The sequence below is a fragment of the Arvicola amphibius genome, chromosome 6 (assembly GCF_903992535.2).
Source record: "Arvicola amphibius chromosome 6, mArvAmp1.2, whole genome shotgun sequence".
Classification (NCBI taxonomy): domain Eukaryota; kingdom Metazoa; phylum Chordata; class Mammalia; order Rodentia; family Cricetidae; genus Arvicola; species Arvicola amphibius.
The window spans coordinates 144,048,876-144,073,646 of record NC_052052.2 but is presented as its reverse complement, the minus strand read 5'-3'; the positions used below and the strand labels follow the sequence as shown (position 1 = coordinate 144,073,646).

General features: G+C 44.6%; 1 protein-coding gene across 3 annotated transcripts in view; it reads right to left on the bottom strand.

Moving 5' to 3' along the window:
- The window catches only part of Cap2 (cyclase associated actin cytoskeleton regulatory protein 2), a 116,000-nt gene extending 91,831 nt beyond the window's left edge, over positions 1-24,169 (bottom strand). For all 3 annotated transcript variants that reach the window (XM_038334758.1, XM_038334760.1, XM_038334759.1), the window contains exons 1-2: positions 24,049-24,169; positions 20,129-20,229 (exon numbers count right to left, since the gene is read on the bottom strand). In XM_038334758.1, the coding sequence (XP_038190686.1) occupies positions 20,129-20,229; positions 24,049-24,169 (222 nt within the window). The remainder of the gene's footprint in view (positions 1-20,128; positions 20,230-24,048) is intronic.
- Positions 24,170-24,771: the final 602 nt, after the last annotated feature.

Below are 24,771 nucleotides of genomic sequence, written 5' to 3'. Positions count from 1 at the left end.
TCAGTATGTAGACCAGGCTGTCCTAAACTCACAGAGATCTGCCCGCCTCTGCCTTCTGAATACAAGGATTACTATTACCATGCCTAGCTAAGAATTTCTTTTAAACTGTTTTTATTGATGTGTTTATATGTGAGTAGCTGTGTATGTGTGTGCGTGTGTGTTGTGCACATACATGCACGGTCTGGTGTATATGTGTGCTGTGTGTTCACATGTGTAATAAATCACATGTGTGTGCAGACACTGTGTGCATGCACATCCAGGAGGTGGAGACTCAAATGTCATCCTTCAATCCATCTTTCCCTCACTCACTTGGGAGAGGGTCTCCCACTGAACCTAAAATTCACTGTGTGCTCAGGTTGACTTGCCAGAAAGCTTCTGCAATTTGCTTGTCTCTGTCAATGCAGGGGTTATAGACAAACACAGCCATGCCTGGCTCTTTACGTGGGCCTTGCAGATTTGAACACAGGCTCTCATGATTGCATGGCAAACACTCTTACCCACTGAGCCACCTCCTTGGTATAAGAATTTCTAATTTCTGATTCCTTCTTAGTTCCCAAGGGAGGGGCCCGAAGTACAGAAAACTGGCAAGTTTGGCAAACATGAATGAAATCAGTGTAGGTCGGGGGCTGGGTATAATCATGTCAGGCTAACAATGGTCCTGAAAATTACCAGCAAGACTGACTTCAGGTTTTCCAGAACTTCTGTAATGGAAGAGGACATGTGGACACAGGCTAAGCTAGTGTTGGGAAATCTCACCTCTCAGAAGTGTCTGTAAGAGCTCTGCATGAGCAATTGGCACTCTGTGCTGAGGGCGAGACAGCCTCATAATGGGAGAGCACCGTAGAGGAGCGAAAGGAAAGACAAAATGAAAGCCTGGGGGAAGCCGTGGGAACAGTGCTGAGAGCTCAAGCCAAGGGCCAAGGAGGGAATTCCGCATGTTATCTCCGCACGAAGCTCTCCTCACATACGGAGCATCCTCACACCGAGCCTCTCGGAACCATGTCAAAGGTTCTTGTTTCTTGTAAGGGGGTTGGATAGAGTCCAGAATGGTGCCTGGTCTCTAGAGCCTTGCACAGTCACACCTTCATCAACACTAGGGCCATGACTCCTTGCCAAACAATCTCTGTCCCAGTCAGTCCCAGTCTCCTGAGAGTCCAAGAACCTTTTTTTTTTTTTTTTTTTAAAAAAAAAAAAGGAGTTTGGGACAAGAAACATGCTCACACATTCTAAGCCTGCCTTTCACACCCTTTTCATCCCTTTGAGAAAGAAACTAAGACCCAGGGAGACTAGTGAAGCTCCTAACATGGTAGTTGAGTGTCAGATCTACGGACAGGGCTACTATCCTCTCTTTAGTGAGCACTAGCTTTCGTTGTCACATTGTGGAGACACGTCTCCACTGTTTCCTCAATGACGAAAGTCCCCAAAGAGTCAAGAACTCAGTTTTTATTTTCTGTCTTCTTCAGTGAGCCATGAGGACTTGCATGTAGCAAATGACTGACAGTTACTTACTTTCTGCTTGATATGGACTCCAATTCCTGTAGTTTAGATTAGTTCATAGGAAATTAAGTTTGGAAGCCAACTTCATGGTGAAGGCTCAAAAAAAAAAAAAAACAAAAAAAAAAAACAATAGATGGAGATGATGCCCATCCTTAAAATCAGGGCAGAAATGAACTCCACAGTTGTCTTTGGCACCCAGGTAACACCAACAATATCAGTAAGTTGAGAAGCACTTTCTATCTATCTTTAAATAGAGATGTTCTTCAAGATGCCCAAAGTGCCTCACAGCCCTCAAGGCGGTGTCTTGCCTGTTTCTCTCAACCTCCCACATGTCTCCTCCAGAGTCCCACACCCTCTTTAAATCTCCAACCCTACCCCATTTACCACCAGACACATGACAGAAACCAGATACTTTCTATCCTTCCAACTATCACAATGGAGAGTTTAGGTATCTGCCTTCTCCTACTACTTTATTCAGGGGTGGGAACAGGGTCTCCTGTAGCTCAGGTTGGCCTCAAACTCTTCACCAGGGTATGATCTCAAACATCCGAGCTTCCCGTTACTACTTCCTAATTGCTGGGATTATAGATATGCTGGGGACTCAAACCTGCGGCTTCAAGCATGTTGTATCAGAATCTACCAATCTGAGCCACATTCCCCTCTATTTTCAGAAACAAGGAAAAGCTTATTTAATTTCTGTTTTCAGACAACACTATAGGATATCCATCCTGGTCTCATCTTTTTGGCGACAGAACAGCTCCTGGCGATATGTAGGGGGGCCCTGTGAGCAAGGTGGGGAGTGTGATGAAGGCGGAAATGCAGTTATGGGGGAGGACATGCCTGTGATGTGGGAGGCCCATTTGCCCACCATGATAAGCACGGTCTTTACTGGCATTTTTAAAAATAGCCAATCTCTTTAATGATGTGTTTCTCTTCAGTACATAAGGTTTTCATTCTCTCTGCTCATTGCGGTCAGGCTTATCTGGGGATGATTAGAGGTGCTTACAAGGAGTGAGCTGAGGCTAAGGCAACACCCCAAATGACCCCTCTACAGTATCATAGCAAAAAATAAACTCAGAAGTACAGAATGTTTCTTCGTTGCGACTTTTGGTTCTCATGGACTTTTGCGTCATAAGTCATCTCTGTTGTCCCACTGCCAGTAGGAAAGGGCGCAAAGAAGCCAGAACTACCATCCTCAAAGGAACTTACATGTACGCCAGTGCTGAAAGTTGTGCCTCGGGCAGGTCATAAGCTAAGGCTTAAGACACCAGATTGTTTTTAAACAGCTGGAACTGCCATAGTGTGCCTGGCTGATCACTTACATCACATCTTTACACAACCCAGGGCCTGGGATGCCTGGGCCCTGCTGTGCTTGGCACATGTCACTTGTACTACACAGTCAGTAAAGATTATAGTGTGGCTCCATCTTTTAAGATGATTCATTTGTTTTGTTTGTAATTTTGTGTATACACGTGTGTGTCTGTGTGTGGGAGGGTATGTGTGCATGAGTGCAGGTGCCTGTGGAGAATGGAAGAAGGCATGGGCTCTCCAGCAGTTCAAGTTACAGACATTGTGAGGCTCCTCACATGGCTGCAGGGAACCAAGCGCATTGCAAGAGCAATGCTGGCTCCTAACCCCTGATCTATCACTCCAGCCCTGTGTGATTCTATCTTAGGAGAAAACGTGGTTATGCAATGAATGTTTTGTTTGGTTGGTTTTGAGAGAAGGGCTCACCATGCAATCGTGGTTGGACTAGGACTCACTATGTAGACCAGGTTGGCCTCATACTCACGAGATGTGCCTGTTTGCCCTCCAGATGTTGGGATTATAAGCATGCATCATGATGCTCAGAATAGTGAATGGTTTTTAAGATTTTGAAAAACATCCTTATGAATGATACTAATAACTCATGATATTCATGGAAGCTATCTTTAGGTGCTGGGATTATGAGTGGTTTCTTTTATTCATGTATCAGTTGTCATGTTTTTTTTCATATCAGATTGTTTAAAAAGTTATTAGGAAAAGATATAACTAAATAAAATAGAGATTTATTATTTAATTTCAAAGTCATTTTTTTGTGATCAGGTGTTGTGGTATACACCTTTCATCTCAGCACTTGGGAGGCAGACACAGGAGAAACTCCATGAGTTTGAGGCCAGCTTGGTTTATAATAGTGAGTTCCAGGACAGTCAGGACTACATAGAAAGACTATGTCTCAAAAAATAAACAAACAAAAAAATGAAACGAAAGTTCTTTGAGGGGTTACAAAGATGGTTCATCAATTAAGAGCACTGACTGTTCTTCCAGAGGACCAGGGTTCGATTCCCAGCACCCACATGACGGCTCACAACTGTCTGTACCTCCAGTTGCAAGGGAATCTTATGCCCATGCAGAAAAAGCATGTATACATATAAAAGTAATAAAATATATATGTATTTCTTTGAGCATCTCTGTGTACCTATCAACCAGGTCTATTTTGCCCACAAAATCCCCCACTTGGAACCCCCCCAACTGTTGTATGATATTTCTTTTGTGTTCTGACAAATAAAGCTTGCCTAGAGATCAGAGGGCAGAGTTAGCCAGTAGTTAACCACAGAGACCAAGCCGGATGGCACACACCTTTAATCCCAGCACTTGGGAGGAAGCAGGAAGATCAGGAATTCAAGGCCACCCTGGGCTACATGAGACTGAACCAGTCTAAAGAGAAACAGAGTCAGGTGCTGGTGGCTCATATCTTTTATCCCAGCACTTGGGATCTCGTGCCTTTGATCCCAGTATTTGGGAGGCACACGCCTTTAATCCCAGCACTAGGGAGGTAGAGACAGTAATAAAAGGTGGGTAGAGACAGAATCTTGGACCCATTCAGCCTGAAGATTCACAGAGACAGAATGTCCTCCATCCACATAGAGACAGGATGGTGGCCGTTCGGTCTGAAGTTTCCAGTGGCTGGAAACTTCTAATCTTTCAGCTTTCGCCCTTAATATCTGGGTTTCTATTGTTAAGACTAAATAGATTCACACTTCACCCTACCTCTGAGCTACAAAAGCATTGCTTTCTTCACATCCAGTGTTGACTTCTCAAACCCAGCCTTAGGGGGAGGCCAGCCCATGTACATGAATAAAAAAGCATCTTTTAATTAACTGTTTCCTTTAATTAATTTGGTCATGATGATTTGGATTGGTGGTCTTTCTCCTCCCATCATTGGGTTTAACAAAACAAGACGTGAAGGCAGAGAAAAATTCATGCAAGTGAGTAATAAGCAATAAAGTACTTGCTGTAAGCACATAACAAGCACCCAGTCTAGACAGGAAAGGGCTGTTGGGATCATCAAAGATAGGTGAGAGGTAAGCTCTTCCATTTGGTCAGTCTGACAAAGCTCAAGATGATAACGGAGAGGACAATGCACTTGTGATGGTTCAGCTTCATTGTAACCTGACTAGATTTTGAGTCACCTAAGGGACACACTGGGGATGCCTGCAAAGGTGTTTCCAGGGAGTTTTAACTGAAGAGGAAAGGCCTACCTAGCATATGGGTGTCACCATTCCCTAGGCTGGGGTCCTAGGCTGGGTAGGAAGGAGAAAGCATGGAGATGAAGCGCAGTGATAGAGTTCTTGCCCAGAGTGTACAGGCTCTGGGTTCAATCCCCAATACCACAAAAGGAGCACAAAAACAGAAAACAAAAAAACAAAAATAAAATAACTAAGAGAAAGCAACCTAAGCATCAGCATTCACTTCCTCTGCTTTCAGACTGGTAATACAACATGACCACCACGATGGACTGTGTCCCCTCCAACTGTGAGCCAAAAGAGACCTCTCTTCTATAAGTTGCTTTTGTCAGGTTTTGTCATAGCAGTCAATCAGTAACTAATACAATATTATTTCTGGGTAAATATTTCCTTCTGCCCATATACCACTCCCCCTGGGAAGCGCTGTGGTAGTCATTCCCAACCATCATCTCTCTAAATTATTCTCTAACTCTTCAGAACAATGGGGGTTCCAAAAGACTCCCACATTAGCCACAGCTGCCTCTCTGAAATATCCTATGTGTGTATGATAAAATGGAGCTGAAATTTACATCCTGACTGGAGTTGGGAGGTGGGGTTGAAGCGCTAATGTCACACTCCATTTACTCAAAAAAAAAAATAAGTTGGCTATGAGCCATTAAATCATAAAGATGAGTTAATTTAAAGACCCGGCTTGTTCAAATACAATTGAGTCATGGTCATTTGCAGGCTTTGCCTATGTCAAAGCATATATCAAAAAGGCAATTACTTTCTATTAGGTAATTGTTATAAATTAACATTTTTACTGCCTTTACAGTTTGCTGAATTTCTTTCCCTCCAGTTCTGGCCCCAGTGGCAGAGGAAGGAGGCATACCTACTGAGTGAGGCTGAACAGTTGTGCTTCTTAGAGAGGAAAGCTGAGTAGGTTGACCAAGTGTGTCAGTGTTAGACTGCTGGGGGCACTTTATAGAGAAAAAAAAGGTGATTCAGGCACTGATAATAAATGAGGGTTATTCTTCATTAATGGGACTGTTGCCTTGGCAACTTCTAGCTCACAGAAGTATTTATAACAAGCCAGTGAACGGTTTTGATACTAAGGAATGGCTCTCATGTGTCTTTTTCTGTACCCATGCCTGGAATCTTCTTGGATATATCTCTGCTGCATTTCTGGTCTCAGCTAGGGTGACCTCAATATTCTGACAAGCACACCCCAAACATGTCGTATCCAAGTCCAGAAGGGAAATTTAAACACATTTCTTGGTACATGGAAGAGATAGACCAAAGGAAGGCGGCACGGATAAAATGACTGCTTTGAAAAGAAGCATGGTTTACACGAGTTGTTTTTCATTTTCCTGAATATCCAGCAGAATTTACAACATATTTTAAGCATTCAACATCTTGAATATTGATGTGAATTCATATCATGCATTGTTTTCCGAAAACCTTTATTTTCCCAATGCCTAATTATTGCCAAACAGCCTAGTGTACTCCGAGTCATGTGAGAGCCTGGGGGAGGCAGGGGGATGGGGCAACTGCAGCAGAGCATACTTGACACTGGCATGTCATTGCCAGTGACAGGGACATCTGAGAATACAAGTGCACGATTATAAAATAATGTTTTTGAAAGGATACCCACTGCAATCTGGTCAAATGTCATGAGAGCACAGGGTCACAGTGAGGCTAGCAAGGAGCTAAGGTATGTAGTTTAAGAGGGTCCCTGTTCCTTAGGCCATATCGTAGGCTTGGTTCATGTGTCTCAACCTAGTTGGGGCCTTGCATTCTTATACACACATTCATGTGCCTATACACCCTTGTGACTGTTCAAATCAATTGATAATAACCGTGCAACAGAATATTGTCGTCATAACAAAGGATAATACAGACAGAATTCCATGTACTGACATGGAAAGAGGGACATATGGCCTATGCTAAATAAGTAGATTATGAAGCTGCAGTAGAAACCAGGAAAGAAAGAGTTAAAATTAGTGTTTCTCAGGGTCTGGGAATAGCACAGGAAAGAAGACACTACTGTGTATTTCAACCCATTTGCTCTTCTGACAGGCAGGAATACTGTTACGAGTTTGTGTTCTAAACAGAATCATGCTACCAAACTAACTTCATTTTCAAACTCAGTCATTGCGTAGTTTGGCCCTTCTCCAAGTTCTCTCACTTGTTTCCCTAACTCTTAAAGAATCAAAATGCCTTACCAACATGCTCAAGCCAATTCTTTTGACTTAGGAAGCTAGCAATGTCTTCATGGTTGATGAGTCTTGGGTCCATATAAGTAAAAGACATCTGGATGCTTTAAGGCCACCAAGAAGAGTCGGGGACAATTAAACACTCATTCTAAAATGCACTATGGTTCTAAGCATCATCCACCTCACTTTGTGTTATTTAAACCATATTCTCTTTCTGTCTCTGCCTGTGTGTGTGTGTGTGTGTGTGTGTGTGTGTGTGTGTGTATGTGTGTGCGTATGTCTGTGCAGGTACACATGCATGAGGGTACATATGTGGAAGCCAGAGGTCATCCTCAGGTGTCATTTCTCAGGCTCTGTCCAGTTTGCATTTTGAGACAAGGTGTGATCCAGCACTCTGGTTAGGCTAGGCTGGCTGGCCAGCAAGCCCCGGGGATCTGCCTGTCTCCACCTTCCCAGGTCTAGGATTACAAGTGCCTATCATTATACTTGTTTTTTTAATATGTGTGGTGGGGATTGATCTCATACATGCAAGGTGAGCATTTGTAACAACTGAGTCATCCCTCCAGCCCTCCTTAAACTATATCCTTACCCAACATTCCATGCGTCCCTAAGTAGAAGATAAGTTGTGAAGGATCAAGTCTGTGATTGCTTAAAGAGAAGGGAAGGGCCTTTATTTTCAGCTTATTATTAGGAGAGAACGGAGTGATGTAGATGGGGAACCATGAATTCACACAGGCCTGAGTTGCGTGGTGGTTAGGGTTTTGCCGCAGAAGAACGCTGTGGCAGATCTGGGTAAAGGAACGTCGCAAAGATCACACCATACAACAGACCTCGTGTAAGAGATTTATTGGTGGGGGATGGGATGACTTGACTGTGGAAAGTCCCTTGTGGGGCTGGAGAGATGGCTCAGTGGTTAAGAGCACTGACTGCACCCACATGGCAGATCACAGCCATCTGTAACTCCAGTTCTAGGGGATCTGCCACTCTCTTATAGACATACATGCAGGTAGAACACCAATGCATGTGAAATAAAATTTAAAAGTTGAATAAGACAAAAAAGACTGTTATTTTCAAAAAAGAAGATGAAAATAGAAAAAGCAAGAAAGCAAGGAAGTGAAGAAAAAAGAAAGGAAGGAAGGAAGGAAGGATGGAAGGAAGAAAAAAAGAAAGGAAAGGAAAGGAAAGCCCCTTAAAGACAGGCTGCCCAGCTGCACAGACACCCAGGCACAGGGCAGTCATATATGCTGGGTGAGGGACCCTTTCTGTGCTCAGTTTCCCTTTCCTTTGCATTGCTGTTGGTGTTCTTAGTAAATTCCCTTTCAAGGGACACACTGCTCCCAAAATCTATCTTTAGAACTCACTAGTCCTTTCTTCCTTTTCCAATAGTAGTCCCGAATGCTTGTTATAAAATGTACAAAGACGACGTGGACTTTTAGAAAGCAAAAGATTTGGGTAATCCTACCTCCAAGAGATGCCCACGGTCAGCAGTCCAGTAACTATCCTTCTAGACTTTATTTTTAATGAGGCAAATCCTTCTTCCTACATGGATCTTCTACCCACGCTTCTTTTAATCCCACTCTGTTATCTGCAGAAAATCTCTTTTTCTTGTCTTTTTTGTCCCACTCGTGAATTCCAAGATCAGCCTCACAATGGTTGCCAGGCATCAAAGGCAGTAACTTTACACTCACACAGGGAAGGGAGAGGCCAGTTTGGAAGGGAAAGCTGAAAAGCACCCAGGCTTCCATTCAGCTGAAAGCATGCGGCCGACTTGCCACAGAAACCCCCCTACCCCCGTTTCTTCTCCTTTCTCTAATTAAATGCACAATCCCCCGGGTGTCAGCATTCATAATAAACGACCATTTTTCATTCAATGTTACTGTCGTTTAACCAAAAGCAGCATGGTGGGAAGGATTCCTTCCTAGCGTTTTGTCAAACGTAAGTGCAGTCTGGAAAAATATGTTCTGCCATTTCATCGCTGGTCACAGACATGCTTGTAAAAATTAAAATACTGGAAAAAATACAATGTAAGTAAACCAGACAAATAAAGTCTCAGTTCCCCCCCCCAAATTACTAAATTTAGAACACTGCAAACTATCCTGGTGGGCTGCTGTAAAACTCTCCAGCATCTTCCAGCTTCTATATCACTTAGCAAACAGGCTTGGGGTAGCACTGCCTGCACAGTGCATACAGGGTAGCCCTGTCCATGGCTTGGCACACCATCTGTGGCTTCCACTAGGGCTTGGGACAAATGACACCCACACTGAATTTTGGCAGGAGAGAAGCATCTGGCTGAAAAGCACAGGATATCTGCATTTGGATGTGCTGAAACAATCTATGGGTTTCTGGCTCTCTCCCAGATGCTTAGCATTATAGAGATGCATGTAGCCATGTTCTCAGGAAACCAGGGAGATTTGAGTATTGGAAATATACAGGGAAATCCCAGCTAAAAGTTTAGTTTCTTAACCTATGCTTCCAGACTCCAGAGTTCACTATTGCCTGATAGCTATCCTTCTGAACACTGATTGTGTGTGTGTGTGTGTGTGTGTGTGTGTGTTAAACCTCTACAGAGATTAAAAAAGAATCCAACTCTCTCTTTTTTTAAATAGTTCATTGCTTAAAAATCTGGCTTTGGTCATTTAGTTTTGACTGTTAGTCTAGACTTAGCATAATTCGAATCACCAGCTACAGCAAATCAACCCATCCACTGATTCAATTATATATCAACAATTTGATTCGTTCACCTAAATACCCAATTTTAGCAAACTCTACAGGAAAACTGACTTTCTTCTGGTTTCTTTCTTTTCTTCGTTCTTTCTTTCTTTCTATTCTTCGTTCTGGCTTTCTACTTACTTCCTTACTTCCTTTCTTTTTCTCCCTAACCTCCCTCTGCTCCCTCCCTCACCTCCCTCCCTCCCCTCCTTCCTTCCTTTTTCAGTTTTCAAGACGGGTTTTTCTGTAGCTTTGGAGCCTGTCCTGGAACTAGCTCTAGCAGACCAGGCTGCCTCCAACTCAGAGATCAGCCTGCCTCTGCCTCCCGAGTGCTGGGATTAAAGGCATGCATCACCACCACCTGGCTTTGCTTCTTCAATCTTGCAGTAACCTATATTCGGCAAGCAGACCTGAAAATTAACATCTAACTAAAGCAGCTAAAAGTCAAACATTAGTCAAGAAGCATGGCTCAGGCCTGTACTCTCAGCACTTGGGAGGCTGAGGCAGGAGATCTGTCATGAGTTTGAGGCCAGCCCCTTATAGAGTAAAGCCCTTCCTCAAAGAGTTTTATGAAAGAAAATACATCTATATAGCAACCCCGCATGAATGAGAAATGATTAGTTCATTGAATCACTAAGGTATTTATTATATGTTTAAAAAGATTTGACTTATAACATGTTGAAAACATTTATACATACTCATATATTTACGAATATGCACGTGAACTGTCATCTTTTAAAATGATCCAATTATTGTTAACCTACTATCGAAGTACAACTAGGAAGGGAAAACTATAGTCAAGATGGGAGAGGAAAGTCTGCTGTTGCTGTGTGTGTACAGTAACGAATCTGCAGACACGTTCTCTTAGGATCAGAGTGATTTCACCCACACAGCTGACAGACAGTGGCTTCCCTTGTGTGTGCTGAACACGGTGTTCTGAAGAAATTTTTCGAGAATGATGTCTGTGTTTCATGGGGACATAGCAAGATTATCTAAATGAAATTAGAATACAAAGATGTCATCTCTTTAGGACAAAGCATGAACACCAAAGTCCTCCAAGCAAGTGAGAGTATCATTCTAAAATCCAGATTAAAAACAAGAACTGGGTATAGCTCAGCTGGCAGACTGCTTGCCTAGCGAACACAAAGCCCCGGGTTCAATGCCCAGCACTCAATAAAACAGGCATGGTAGCATATACCTGTAAACCCAGCACTCAGAAGCTAGTGGCAGGGGGGCGAAGAAGGTCAAGGTTAAAAATTAAAACAGTTCAAGGCAATCCTCAGTTACTAGTTGAGTTTGAGGCCAACCCAGGATACATGAGACCTGGTTTCAAAAAGAAAAGCAAAACCTAAAAAGAAATAAACAACAACAACAATACCCAAAAGCAAAGTGAATAAAAAAAAGGCAAACAGTAGATGTTCCAATCGCTGGCACTTTTATTGAAAGATGGGAAGCGACAAGAGAGGACCACATGAGGGAACAGCCATGGAAGGGACACTTATTTTGTGTTCCTGGTAGTGTGACTTAACTTCTGAAAGAAAATAATCCCAATGAGAGGGTAATTTTTTTTTTCCGAGACAGGATTTCCTCTGTGTAGCTTTGGAGGCTGTCCTTGAACTCACTCTGTAGAGCAGGTTGGCCTCGAACTCACAGCTGCCTGTCTCTGCCTCCTGAGTGCTGGGATTAAAGACATATACCACCTGGCAGGAGAGGATAATTCTGAGGAGAGAACTCTAGGGAAAAATTTGCTGGTTACCTATAAAGCTTTCTTTTTATGTTAAAAATTCACTGTGTCTACTCATTGCATACACATGATATTTTCATGTAATGTATGCTGTATGTTGAGCATATTCCCCCCATATCTCCTTTCCTCCTCTCCTCCTGCTCAGCCTTCCCCATTAGTTCCCTTTATTTCTCTAGGCAGTTCAGCTTCCACACATATGCACACGTGGTCTTATGAAGCACAAATGAAACGTAATCATTTCTTGAAACTGCCTTGATTTATCTAAGATGACTATTTACAGTTCCTTTCATTTTCTTTCAAATAACTTTCATCTTCTTTATGGCTGCAGTAAATCCCCATTTATGTTTACTGCATTCTCTTGCCCATTCCTCTGTTGTTGGACACCTAGGTTGCCTCCGTAACTCAACCATTGCAAACACTGCTGCAATAAACTTCTGACCTGGGCTGAACTGTCCATATATGCCATTCTTTTACAGAGTGATGCCATTTATCCAAGATTCATTTCTCTACTATAAAATCATTCACATATATATATATGTATATATATATATATATATATACACATCATGAAAGTAGAAGCAAAATGAGGGTGACAGAAGGGATTAACAGGAAGTGGGAGAAAAGGGAGTGCATGGGGTGAACAAGGTCCAAGTACACGTTATACTTGAGTAAAATCTCTTACGAAATGCACTATTATGTACAATGAACAGAGTCATTAAAAAAAAACCCACTATCAATATCTTATTACTACTGTATTAAAGAAAAACACATTAAAGACATAAACACTGGGGCTGGAGAGATGGTGGCTTTACACACCTGACAACCTGAGTCTGATCCACTGGGCCCACGTGGTGGAAAGAGAGACCTGACCCACACACACTTCTCAGCTCCACCACGTATGCACTCTGGTACCCAGACTCCCCAGATGCTTCCCGCTGCTTCAGTGGGTGTTGGAGACCACAAGGGCAGGGGGTGATGCACAAGAGGCAGAGTTTAAGGACACTCATGCTATCCCAGCCCACGTCTCAACAAGAACGCCCGCGGAGACAAAGCCATAATCCTTCTGCCAGGGTTCTGTCCCCTCTGTACGAACGTCTCACCCTGGAACACACTTCCAACATGGAGGAATTAAATTTCCTTCATAAGGCTTTTAGGAGACGCATTCAGACCACAGCAGAATGGAAATGAGATGGGCAAGGGAAGTGGTGTTTGCCTTAACACACAGCTTTCCCTTATATTATATTAATGAATTTATTTTTTATTTATTCCGTGTGTGTGTGTGTGTGTGTGTGTGTGTGTGACGTGTGTCAGTATGCATGTGCCACTTTGCCCATGTGGAGCTCAGTGGACCTTTGAAAGACAGTTCTTTCTTTCCACCATGGGGGTCCCAGGCATTGAACTCAGGTCATTAGGCTTGTTGGCAAATGCTTCTGCCCACTGACCCATCCCACTGGCTCACTCAGGAGCTTTTTCTGACTGAATAATAAATACATTATTTATTCAAAAAGTTAAATTAAACCCAGTTACTAGAAACAAAAGAAGAAAAGCACTCAAGGGATAGTTTAGGAAACCCTCTCCTCCACACTCCTATAAACAATGTTTAGTAAATTAATTGCCACCAAGGAGAGGAGGGGGAGGGAAGGAAAGTGGGAGAGACTACTTGAAAAGGAAAACGTCAGCAGGCGTGGGAAGAAGACAAGCGAAGATATGGGAATGAGTGTGGTTAAAGACACCATACGTACACGTGTAAAATGTCAATACGCAACCTACTGTGTATACCAGAAAGGAAAATCAGTAAGGCTTTTCTTAACCACAGCCATTTACAGGACCAATTTGTTATTCTAGCAGGATATTTGGTGGCAGCTAATTTCTGACAGACAGGCAAGGCAATTCTAGTGGTTGGTGGTGCCTGCTAGTCCTTCACTGAGACTTTGGTTCTGAGTCTGGTTTCTTATTGGTCATCCCCCGAACTCTGGGTGTCATCTCAAACTGGAATGCTCAACAAGAGAAAGGTGGAATTTGCCTGAAAACTTTCTTAAGTGGAAGGTTTGCAAACTGTATTTGTTACTTTTATCCCCATTGTGCCGAAAATTTTGACAGGAACAGCTTCAGGAAGGAAGAAACGGTTGGTTTCATCTCAGTTTGAGGAGATGCAGTCCTTCAGGGCAGAGGTGGTGTGTGAGGCAGCTGGTCGCTTTGTGTCTACACGCAACCGAGGGAGATTAAGGCTGGTGCTCAGTTAACCTTTTAAAAGTTCGTCTAGAACTTCAGCGTCTGGGATGGTGCTCTTACATTCAGGGTGGGGCTTCCTTCCCTCTCAAACTTTGCTGCAAACTCCCTCAGAGATATGCCAAATATGTGTTCTATGGTGATTTTAAATCCAGTCAGCGTGGCAATGAAGTTTAAACACCATGTGACCTAAGGGTAGCGACCTGACAAGAGGTGGGTTGTGAGTCAGTCTACATCTGGAAGCCAAGTATGCCCTCAGTGCAGAATTAAAAAGTCTCTATGTTCTTGGAAAGAAATGACAATAGGCTGGCGTGAGAGTGCTCCTGAATTTTGTGCCCCTGGAGCCAGCAGCAGGGTAATGACTGGACCTGGATGGGACTGGATTGTGTGACAGAGAGGAAGTGAAGACCCCGGAGGGCTTCATTTCCCATGGTCACTGCTCTGAGGCCTTCTGCCTCTTCCCAACCCTGTGCCTGCCCTGCATTCCGCCTCTTCCCAGCCCTGTGCCCGCCCTGCGTTCTGCCACCTTGTTTTCTTCTCATGAGGAGAAAGGTCGTGGGAGCCACAGCTGCCCCAAAAGTCAGAGCAGGCATCAGCTAAAGTGCCAGAGGGGACTCTGGGATCAGATTCCCAGCTGTGCTGCTAATCTCGGCTGTCCTTTAATCCGCCCCCCACATTAATCACTTTCTCTAGGGTGTAGATTTCTTTTCTATGGAAAATGGACAGACAGGTGGAAGGAGGGAAGGAAGGGAGAGAAAGAGAGGGAGAGAGAAAAGGAGAGAGGAAGGAGGAAAAAGGAGAAAAGGGAGGAAGAAAGAAATTAGAGAACTGAGACAGGAAAGGAGGGAGGGAAAAGGAAAAATAACAGATAAAAGGAGTGAGGGAGGGGAAGGGAAGAGAGGGAGGAAGAAAGGAAAAGAGAAATAGAACGAGGGAGGGATAAAAGAAGACATAATTTGGATGATACCCAAATGTTTTCTTTTTTTAAATATGTTTATTTATTATGTATACAATATTCTGTCTGTGTGTATGCCTGCATGCCAGAAGAGGGCACCAGACCCCATTACAGATGGTTGTGAGCCACCATGTGGTTGCCGGGAATTGAACTCAGGCCCTTTGGAAGAGCAGGCGGTGCTCTTAACCTCTGAGCCATCTCTCCAGCCCCCTCAAATGTTTTCTTGTCTGAAAGTTGAGGCTGTCACTAACAGCTGAGGCTGTAGGGATAGTGATGTTGGATTCATAGTATGTAGGAGCTCCAGAATCAGAATTCCTGTCGCTATCATGTTTGGCTGGCTTGTGATCACTAAAACACCTTCCTAAAAGCAAGTGCTTAAATTACAACAACAAGCAGGAAAACGGAAGTCAACCGGAAGACCAACATGGGCAAGGGAGGCCACTTTGCTTCCCTTGGAATCTCTTTGCTAGGCAGCATGGCACGACATGAACCAGCCATTCTATAGATGAATTAAGTGGACAGCTAGAACTCTCAGCGTGTGGTACAGTGATGAGAGGCATCAGTGGTGAGCCTTTGTGGGTGTGTATCTGTAATCCCAGCACTCGGAAGAGACAGGAGTTCAAAGCTAGGCTTAGCTACATAGCAAATTTGAGGTCAACATGTACTACATGACCCCCCTCTCTCAAAACACCGCCCCAACAACCACCAAGGGAGGCTGTCCAATAACTGTCTAAAAATATTTATCCTATAAGGCCAGGGAAGACAAAGAGGGAGCTAGAGATATATGGGTCACAGTGTGTCTACAACATATGTGTGGGCTATGCTTACTTTCATTTTACTGTCTTTTTGTTTAAATTGTGATTCTCTTATGAGCTTTTTCTTTTAAATTCATTTTAATCAAGAAAAGGAAATAAACATTCCACACCCAGGAAATGTTCAAGGACTTAGGACTTCCAGCTGTTGCTGGCAGCTGCTTTGCAACTATCAAGTCACTCAGCAACAGGCTCATGATTAGTTCTGTAAACTGGGAATAACAATGCCACTGATTTGGGGGTTTGTTTGTTAAGACGAGGTCTCTTGTAGCCCATGCTGGCCTCAACCCAGCCCCGCCACTATGTAGAGCCTCCTGCCTCCACCTCGAAAGAGCTGGGGACCCGTTGTAGGCATCTGCGACCACACGAGGTTTATATGGTGAGGAGGCACAGATCCAGGTCTTCCAACGGAGCTATATCTCTAGCTCTACAAAAGAAACCAACACAACACAGCATACAAGTCACCCCAATCCATTGCTAATGGGCTGTGACTTCCAAGACCTCGTTGGTGATATATGGGCTCTGTTTGTAGAGGACCCCTTCGTTTCATGGCCAAAACCATGTTCACCTTAAAGATCTATCATAAAATTATGCATTGTTTATTCTTCTAAAGGAGGCACCGGCTGTGTCATTGTTCTCTGGTTGGAGAGTAATTTAAATAAGCCCTCTGGTTTATGTTGCACACAAGAAGGCTTAGGCAGATCTAATCTTTACTAAACCTGTTATGTTCTTGGGTTCGGCAGAATGTCCTAATTGTCACCATTAATTCCCCTTTTTGTGGTCTCTTCTGTCAATAGACTATTGAGTGTTGGGTAAATTAAAGCTGGACCAGCAGCCAGCACACGGAGATAGACGTTAAATCATTGCCTGCCGGCCTGTACTCATGATTAGTATCTGTGAAATAGCTGCTAAGCCGGGGGACAGGACTGGACATGATGCGTGCTGGCTTCCTTCTCAGATTTCCATACTGTACAATCAGGTATGGGAGCGTTCCTTTTTCGAGGCAACAGGTGTGTTCTTGGAACAAAGTTCAACCTCCCCCACCCACCAACTTTTGGCTTGCGGGAGAGGTAGCAGCTGCAGGCTTAACTCCGATTAACTCCGCTGACACAGGGCTCTGTGAGGGTGCAGACCTAAACTGCTCTTTCACATCATTAGGGCAACAGGCAGATGGGCTCCGGCTGCCTGTGCTTCTTTGTGTTACAGAGCTGGGCCCAAGTTTTCAGATGGCAAGCCTCTCTCTTTTATTGCCCCCTGGCTCTCGATTCCCCTATGTTTTCTCTTCTTCCTCCCCTCCTTTCTTTTTCTCTCCCCTGTGCTCTCCTTTCCTTCCTTTCTCCTGGGCACCCCTCTCTTCTCCAGGCCTCCCCAATCCCTTCCCCCTCTTTCTCTTTTCAGTCTTCCCTTCTATTAAAAATAAGCACGGCACTTGTAAGACATTGCATATTCATTATTGAGAACATATTTTCATTAGAGTCACACTGTTTACAAGCTGATGAGTGGGGAGGGAAGAACCCTTCATTTAAATCCAATTATACTTACACCTCACTTTATTCTCAAAGGAACTCAAAGGGACTGTTCACCACGCAACTGGAGGGCTCGCTCTGCAAAGCCGCACTTTCCGAAAAACACAAACTCGAGTACTGATTTCTAAGCCTCCCTGTTCTCAGACTCAAGTGTCTACCAAGGGTTTCGTGAGATGTTATTAGCCCAAGATCAGATGTATTGTCCTACCCCAGAAACATAAAGTCAGCAACTGAAGGTCAAAAGTCAGGAATGACCGAGACAGCATCGCTCAAGAACTTCATACGGAACACGTGTATTTAGTTTCCACGTAGACCGTGCCAGCAAGTAGGAGAAAGTCAACGCTATCTTGCGGTATCTAAACCTTCATAGAAATAAAGACAACCAGATATCAAAGGACCAGTGTAAAGACACCAGTGTGGCGTTCACTGTGCGTAAGGAACCGTGGAAGCGGCTGTCTCAGAACAGACTTCCCTGAACTGCGGACGGACCAAATCTTTCCCCTTTCCACCAATGAGTATTTCAAGAGAAACATTTAAGAACAGTGGGGGGCAACTGTGGCAGACAAATACACTGTGAGGTGACATTACCAGATCCCCCAGCAAGACCAGTGCTGGGTGCTGAGTAAGCTATCAGCAGAGGAGGTTTTCCTAGCCTCGAGATGACTTTATTGAAGCATAGGATTTTCTATAAACCTACGCCGAAAGCGCCTTTGCCAGGATCGTCTGATGGAGAGACATCTAGGGACCAAGAGTTGGTTTTCTATCCTCTGAGACAGAGCCCTGAAAAGCAACCCGACGTTTCACTTATCCTGAAGTTTCTAACTGGCCTGATTGGTGTTTTTGCTATGAATGGAGATGGTGACTAACTGCTGGGGAGTAAAACTGTCTGTAGCTAGCAGATCAGACACACATCCTTAGCCATCTCTTCCAATCAGGAATTTCCAGATTCTAGGATATTTTTTTTCTTTCTCCCAGGCTGTACTTGGAAAAAAAAAAAAGTCATGAAAAGACGACATAAGAAAATTGCGTGTGTGTGTGTGTGTGTGTGTGTTAGAGAGGGGATCACAGTGGCGGAAGAGATATTAAGAATGTGGAGAGAGAGCAGTGGACTATTGTGACGTGAGAGCAGAAAGTAGGGACAGTCTGAGGAAGGGAGCCTGCCCGAGGGACAGGGGTCCTGGAGGAGGACAGCAGGGGAGGGGGACAAACTGGAACACAGTGGAGTGGCGCACAGGTATGAAAATGTCACAATGAATCACATTACTTTGCATAACGACTTAAGAACACAGAAAGAAAATGGGTTGGTGAGAAACCCCAGCTAGTAAAGGGCTGACTTCACCAACACATTGGATCCCTGGCACCTGTGTTAAAAGCCAGCCGTGTGCACAGTTATAAACCCAGTGCTGGGAAAGGGGTGACAGGATGACCCCTGGGGCTGGCCTGACGGCCTGCCTGGTCCACTCAGTAAGCATCAGGCCCCGGGGAGATGCTGTCTCAAAACCAAGGTGGATTCACCATAGGAAAGACACCCAGGATTGACCCCTGGCCCCACATACATGCGCACACAGCTGCATGCGCAGCCACACACTCATGAGCGTGCACATACGTGAGAATAAAATGACGAGGGCACATTGGCATCTTAGCCATTTCTAGCCAAGCAATTCAGTGCCATTACACCCATGCTGCCATGGATTTCTAGGCTTTGGAAGTAGAAAGGTCACACCTGTTAGGCAACTCCTCATTGCCTCCCATCCCTGCCTCTGGTGACCCCCATCCTAGTCTCTATCAGTTTTGCCTCTCTGGATGCCTCATTTGGTTGGACTCATACAGTGGATGCCTTCCCGTGCCTCGTTTACTTCCCTTTAGCACAACGTCCTCAGTGTTCACCCACCTTACAGCATATGCCAGGATTTTCTTTTCTGGAAGTGGAATAACACTCCACTGCACCTCGACAACCCATTTCCTGATGCATTTGCCTGCCCAAAGGTCCTTCAGCTGCTTTTACCTCTTGGCTGTTGTGGCTCACGCTGTTCTGAACTCGGGGGTACAAAGGCCACTTTGAAAGTCTGTTTACATCGCTTTGGGGTTTGTGCTTGAATGAGAGCTCATACGTTTACTCTGCTGCCAATCCATTTTCTCTGACGGGCACGCCATTTTCCCTTCCCACCAACAGAACCCGGGGGTTCTGATTTCACCACCCCCATGCCCACACTTTCTATTTTCTGATGACAGAAACATCCCAACAGGTGTTAGTAATAGCCTCAGTCTGACCCTGAGGAAAAAGGGTGCCTGAGTCAATTCTGCTGGGGGAGCGTTTTGTAAAGTGACAGGAATTCACCCTAATCCCTCTGTTCAGTGCCCTCTGTAGCTTCCTGTCACACCAAGCATACACGGAAGTCCTTTACTGTGACTAACAGGTCCTATCCGGCTCTGGTTCCCAGCTACCTCTCTCCCTAATTCACCTCCCCAGCAGCTGTTTGCTTTGCTGGGAACAGCAAGTTCCAGCATCCTCAGGGTTTTGCTCTAACCCTCCCCTCTATCTGGACCACCCTGCTCCATAAACCCCCCTCTCACTCCCTCTCTCTACTAAGACCTCTGCTCAAATGTCACCTCCTGAGATACGGCCCCTAAACCAACAACCCCAATTCCAAAACTTTCCACATCATTGTCTATTCCCTTAATTTTTAGGTCATACCTATAATTCCTCAGTTGGTTATATAGTTATGCATGTCTTTTGTTTCCCAAAGGTAAAAAGTTATGAGGTGGGGGTGGGGCAGGACTCTCTTGTCTCATCCATCCCTGAACTCCTGGCTTCTAGAACAGTACCTACTTGATGCTTGACTCGGTAGACTCTTGTGGGGCAGATACGTAAATGACTGCACACATGAAGGGAAAAGTAACCACGGAGACATTGTGACGCCATCGGGATTGTCTGAGGGGCAAGGAAATACTCACATGGGTCTCTACATCCCCAGCAAGGACTCTGCTGTTCCTTAAGAACTCAGCCACCATACTGTTCACCAGCTTGTCAAAGGCTTCCACAGACGGTGCCACGCCTGCCGAAGAGAATGGCTCCGTTACTCCCAGGTAGTCTCATGGAAAGCTGGGACTGGCTTGCCACAGGTCGAATATCCTCACCTCTTCAGCCCCGCATTCCTCCATGTGCCCTGTGTTTACTGAGGAAAATCCTCTCTGCCCAGTTTCCTCAGCATCATTCATTCTCTCCTGTGACTGTTACCTTGATTGTCAGCTCAAGCAGACTTAGAACCACCAACTACACCTCCGTGCATGTCCGTGAGGGAGCTTCCAGAGACTGTTAACCGTAAGATGCCCCTAAATGTGATGGAATGGCTGGTGTCCTGCACTGATGGAAGAGGAGAGAGCCAGTTTCATCTGTCTGCTTCCTGACTGCGGCTGCCACGTGACCACTGCCTCCTGCTCCTGCCACTAAGACTTCCTGGCATGATGGGCTGCGGGCTCCAACTATGAGTGCAAACTAGCCCTTCCTCTCCCTTAATATGGTTTTTATCAGGCATTTTGTTCCATCGATGAGAAAAGTAACAGATGCGTCCCCAAGCCCAGTAAGATGAGCAGGAGCATCTCTATGTTATATATAAGGGAACAGGAGCGCAGACAGCAGGCGACTGGTCAAAAGCACAGACCAAACAAAAGGCAGATGCCCAAACTGAGCTGACCCAAGTTCCTTGAAGTCACTGCTTCTTCCTCCTTAGCCTCCCAGATACAATACCAACCCAGAGAGTTACCCAGAGTCCCCAGGAATTCAGAGGACAAGTGAACTCTGGGAAAGAGGGGAAACAGAGCTAAAATCACTAATTCTCTTCCTTCTTTACTTCCCAGGGGGAGAACGCATGGGCAGAGAGTCAATGAGTTTCCTCACGGATCAATCTGTACAGAGCATGGTGAGCCAATACACTGTGCAAGCTGAAGGGGCAGCAGTCCCAATGAGCAAGCTCGGTTCCCGTCTCTGCTCTTCAATTAACTGAAAGAAAACCTAAAATCCTGACTTTCTGCCCTGAATATTGATAAATTCATCCTTGAAGTTTATTATAAACCAAACCAAAGCCCCTTTCTTTTCTCAAATAAGTCATCCCTGCTCACAAAACTAAGAGAGAAGATTTCGTTCCCTTTTTATCCCAATTGTCCATTTCCACACACAAGGAGAGGCTGGGGTGGGGGTTGGGGTGAGGCTGACAGACCCCCCCCCCCATTTCAGGCCAAACAACTCAGCAGCCCCTTGAAGGGGAGTTATCCTGTAACCCAGTTTGTCACTTGAGGGAGGTGTGAGAGGTCTCTGTGGATATTTAAAAGGGGAGAAAATTCCAGAAACGTGAGGGATGCTGCTGCCTAGCAAAAGGTAAGATGATGAAAGAGAATATGTTCCCAGTTCCCTTTCATCCCTGGACTCTGTTCACACCTCCTCTGGGCAGCCGCTAATGATCTGTTTCTCCCCCACACTGTATCCTTTGAGCGTCTCTTAATCAAAGCTTCTCCCACTCTGAATAGTTATGGAGGCAGAGCAAAGATGCTGGAGGATGAGGAGCGTGTATAATTCATCGGAGCTCTCCTGCATCCAGGACCATGCTTGTCATGGGGCAGGGACGCAAACGCATTTCTCCAGCTGTGGAGCTGAAATTGCCCAGGAAAACAAATCAGAAAAACAACAACAAAAAACCCAAACCCCAAACTCATCATAGGGAGACGTTCTTGATATTTGGATGGTATGTGTTTGTAGTGGCCTGTGTTCCTGTGTCCTTTCTCTAAGCTTCCTTTAAAGTGTAAAAGAAATAGCTTTATTTAATATAGGACATAATACAGCAATGTAGGATAATAATACAGTGCCTATATTTTGGGGGGGGAACTCAATTAATTAGTAAATATTCACACAGTCCTCCTGCCTCAGTCACCCAAGTGCTGGGATTCTGGGTATGTACCCCAAGTACTGGGGTTCTGGATATGTACCCCAGGTGCTGGGATTCTGGGTGTGTTCCCTAGGTATTGGGGTTCTGAGTGTGTACCCCAGGAGCTAGGATCCTGGGTGTATTCTCTAGGTATTGGGGTTCTGGGTGTGTACCCCAGGAGCTGGGATCCTGGGTGTATTCTCTAGGTATATTGGGGTTCTGGGTGTGTACCCCAGGTGTTGGGTTACTAGGTGTGTACCCCAGGTGCTGGGATCCTGGGTGTGTTCTCTAGGCATTCTCTGGATTCCCCGTTTCTGCGTCTAGTGCTAGGATTATAGTCCCAGCTTTTAACTGGGTTCTGGGGATCTGAATCCATTTGACCCATGAGCCACCTTCCCACCGCCCGCCCCCCATTTTTTAAATAAAAGAAATAATTTAGTTTTGTCTGCTACCTTTTTGAATGTGTGAGGTTCAAAGTTTGGGCTTTCCCTCTTTGTTTAGATGCCCATTATCCCCTGGATTGTAACTTTGTTTTATTTAGGTACCTTTTATCTCCTGGATTGTAACTTCATTTTGTGCACTTACAGGCTTTTTATTGAAGGACAGAGCCCTTAAGGAAATGTCTGCAGCCACTTAGAGTCAAGGACAAAGTGAAACAAAGTTGGAAAGGCATTGCCATAGAAATGAGGCTTATGAGGTCCAGATACCAACTGAAAAAGGGCTTAAGATAAAACTACAAGCATGTCTTAGATGGGTGCGTGTGTGTGCACATGTGTGTGTGTGTGTGCGTGCGTGCGTGCGTGCGTGTGTGTGTGTGTGTGTGTGTGTGTGTGTTGGGGACCCACCCCAGGCTCTCTTAAAGCACTCCCACCTTTCAATACCTTTAGGTCACTTTTGTTTTTTAGCATGTTGGGGGCAGGGGAGACACAACCAGTACATTTGAGTTCATAGAGTGTTTTCTGTTCTGTGTTGTGTAACAGGAGATACAGGCCCCTAAACACCCAACATTCTAGAAGCAGCAATGCAGATCTTTCCCGGGGAAAGAGGTATTGAAATCTTCTCTTGCCCAAGGCTTTTCTCAGCTCCCCAAAGCTTGGCAGCATTTAGAACAGGTCAGAAGAGGTGTGTGTGTGTGTGTGTGTGTGTGTGTGTGTGTGTGTACGCGCGCACGCGCACACAGGTCAAAAACAGAACTGCAGATTCAATACAGATCACCCTGTTAAATTTTAATTTCAGATAAGTAATTAGTAGATTTTTAACACATTTAAATGCTACTCAGTATTTGAGAAACATTGATACAAAAAAGTATCTCCATTTGAAATTCAAATTTCATGGGTATCCTCCATTTTTACTTCTTAAACTACAATCTTACACAACAAGGAAATTGAAAACTTATTGTAGATAACTTGAAGTTTGCTATATGGGTTATCTGGTATTTATTGTCACGTCTCCAACCCTAAAGCTATCCTCAGCACGTGTTCCCACTTCAAGAGGACTATTAACTAGGAAAGGTCACGTGCTGTGGTCATGGACTTGCTCCATCTCTGGCTTACCTAGGACAAGATGTAGCCAAAGCTGCAGTGCCCATAATGTCCTGAAAGTGAAACCCCCAGCACTTTAATCCTTTTCAGTTTGCATTCTAACTGAACATGCTCATTGTAGCTTTGATAATTACTTTAATAATATAGTTACACATTAAAACTAAATAGTAGCGCCCTTCTGGCTGTGGATTACGTTCTTCAGAAGCGCAGATCTTGATCATTTTTGTGGATTAAGGGTTGAAACTTTTAGAGTTTGCTTTTTAAGTTTGCTTTTTAAAACATAAAATCTGCATGTATTGGTGGGAGAAGGAGAACGTAACCCTCCACGTTCTTTCCCAGGGGTCACTCCCAGGATGGAAGGCAGGATTAAGTGACCCACAAAGAGACCAGTAGTGACATCAGGATATGGCCCTACCTCCATTGACACCATTAACTTCTCCACAGTCTCCAGGAGGCCCACGTGAGCCTGCAGACAGCTTCTCCAGCCGGCTGACCGCACGTTCCAGTCTCTCCATCAGGCCCAGCATGTCGGCCATTCTAGAAGGACATGGGCAGAGAGATTGTGTAAGATACTGAGCATCAGCAAACTGACATCATCCCACTGACAGTGAGAGAAAAGATAAACACCACTCAGAATGGCTTTCGCTACCTCCCTGTCATGAAATCCTCCGAAACTGAAGAAAAACAAAAGCTTATTCAAAACAAAAATTATATTGGGCTTGTTTTCTACTCAGTTCAATGATATTTATGTATCATTTATTTGCAAGGATCTCTCTATGTAGTCCTGGCTGTCCTGAAACAATGTAGACCACGCAGACCTTGAACTCAGAGAGACCCAATTTCCTCTTCTTCCCCAGTGCTGGGATTAAAGGTACGTACTACCATGCCTGGAATGATTTTTTTAAAACATGGTATAAAACCTAAGACACAAATATTATCTAGCTTTCCATTATCTCCAGCTGTCTGCCTACATGCTTCCAAGGTTGTGGCCTGACACCATTTTTGTACAGCGCTTACCTAAAAGCCAAAAGCACATAACCCCAAATTAACATCACAAATGCTTACAAGGCTAAATGGTGGGAACACATTTTAACTAGTACTAGTAATTCTGTTAAAGTGTGATTACATAGGCAACTCT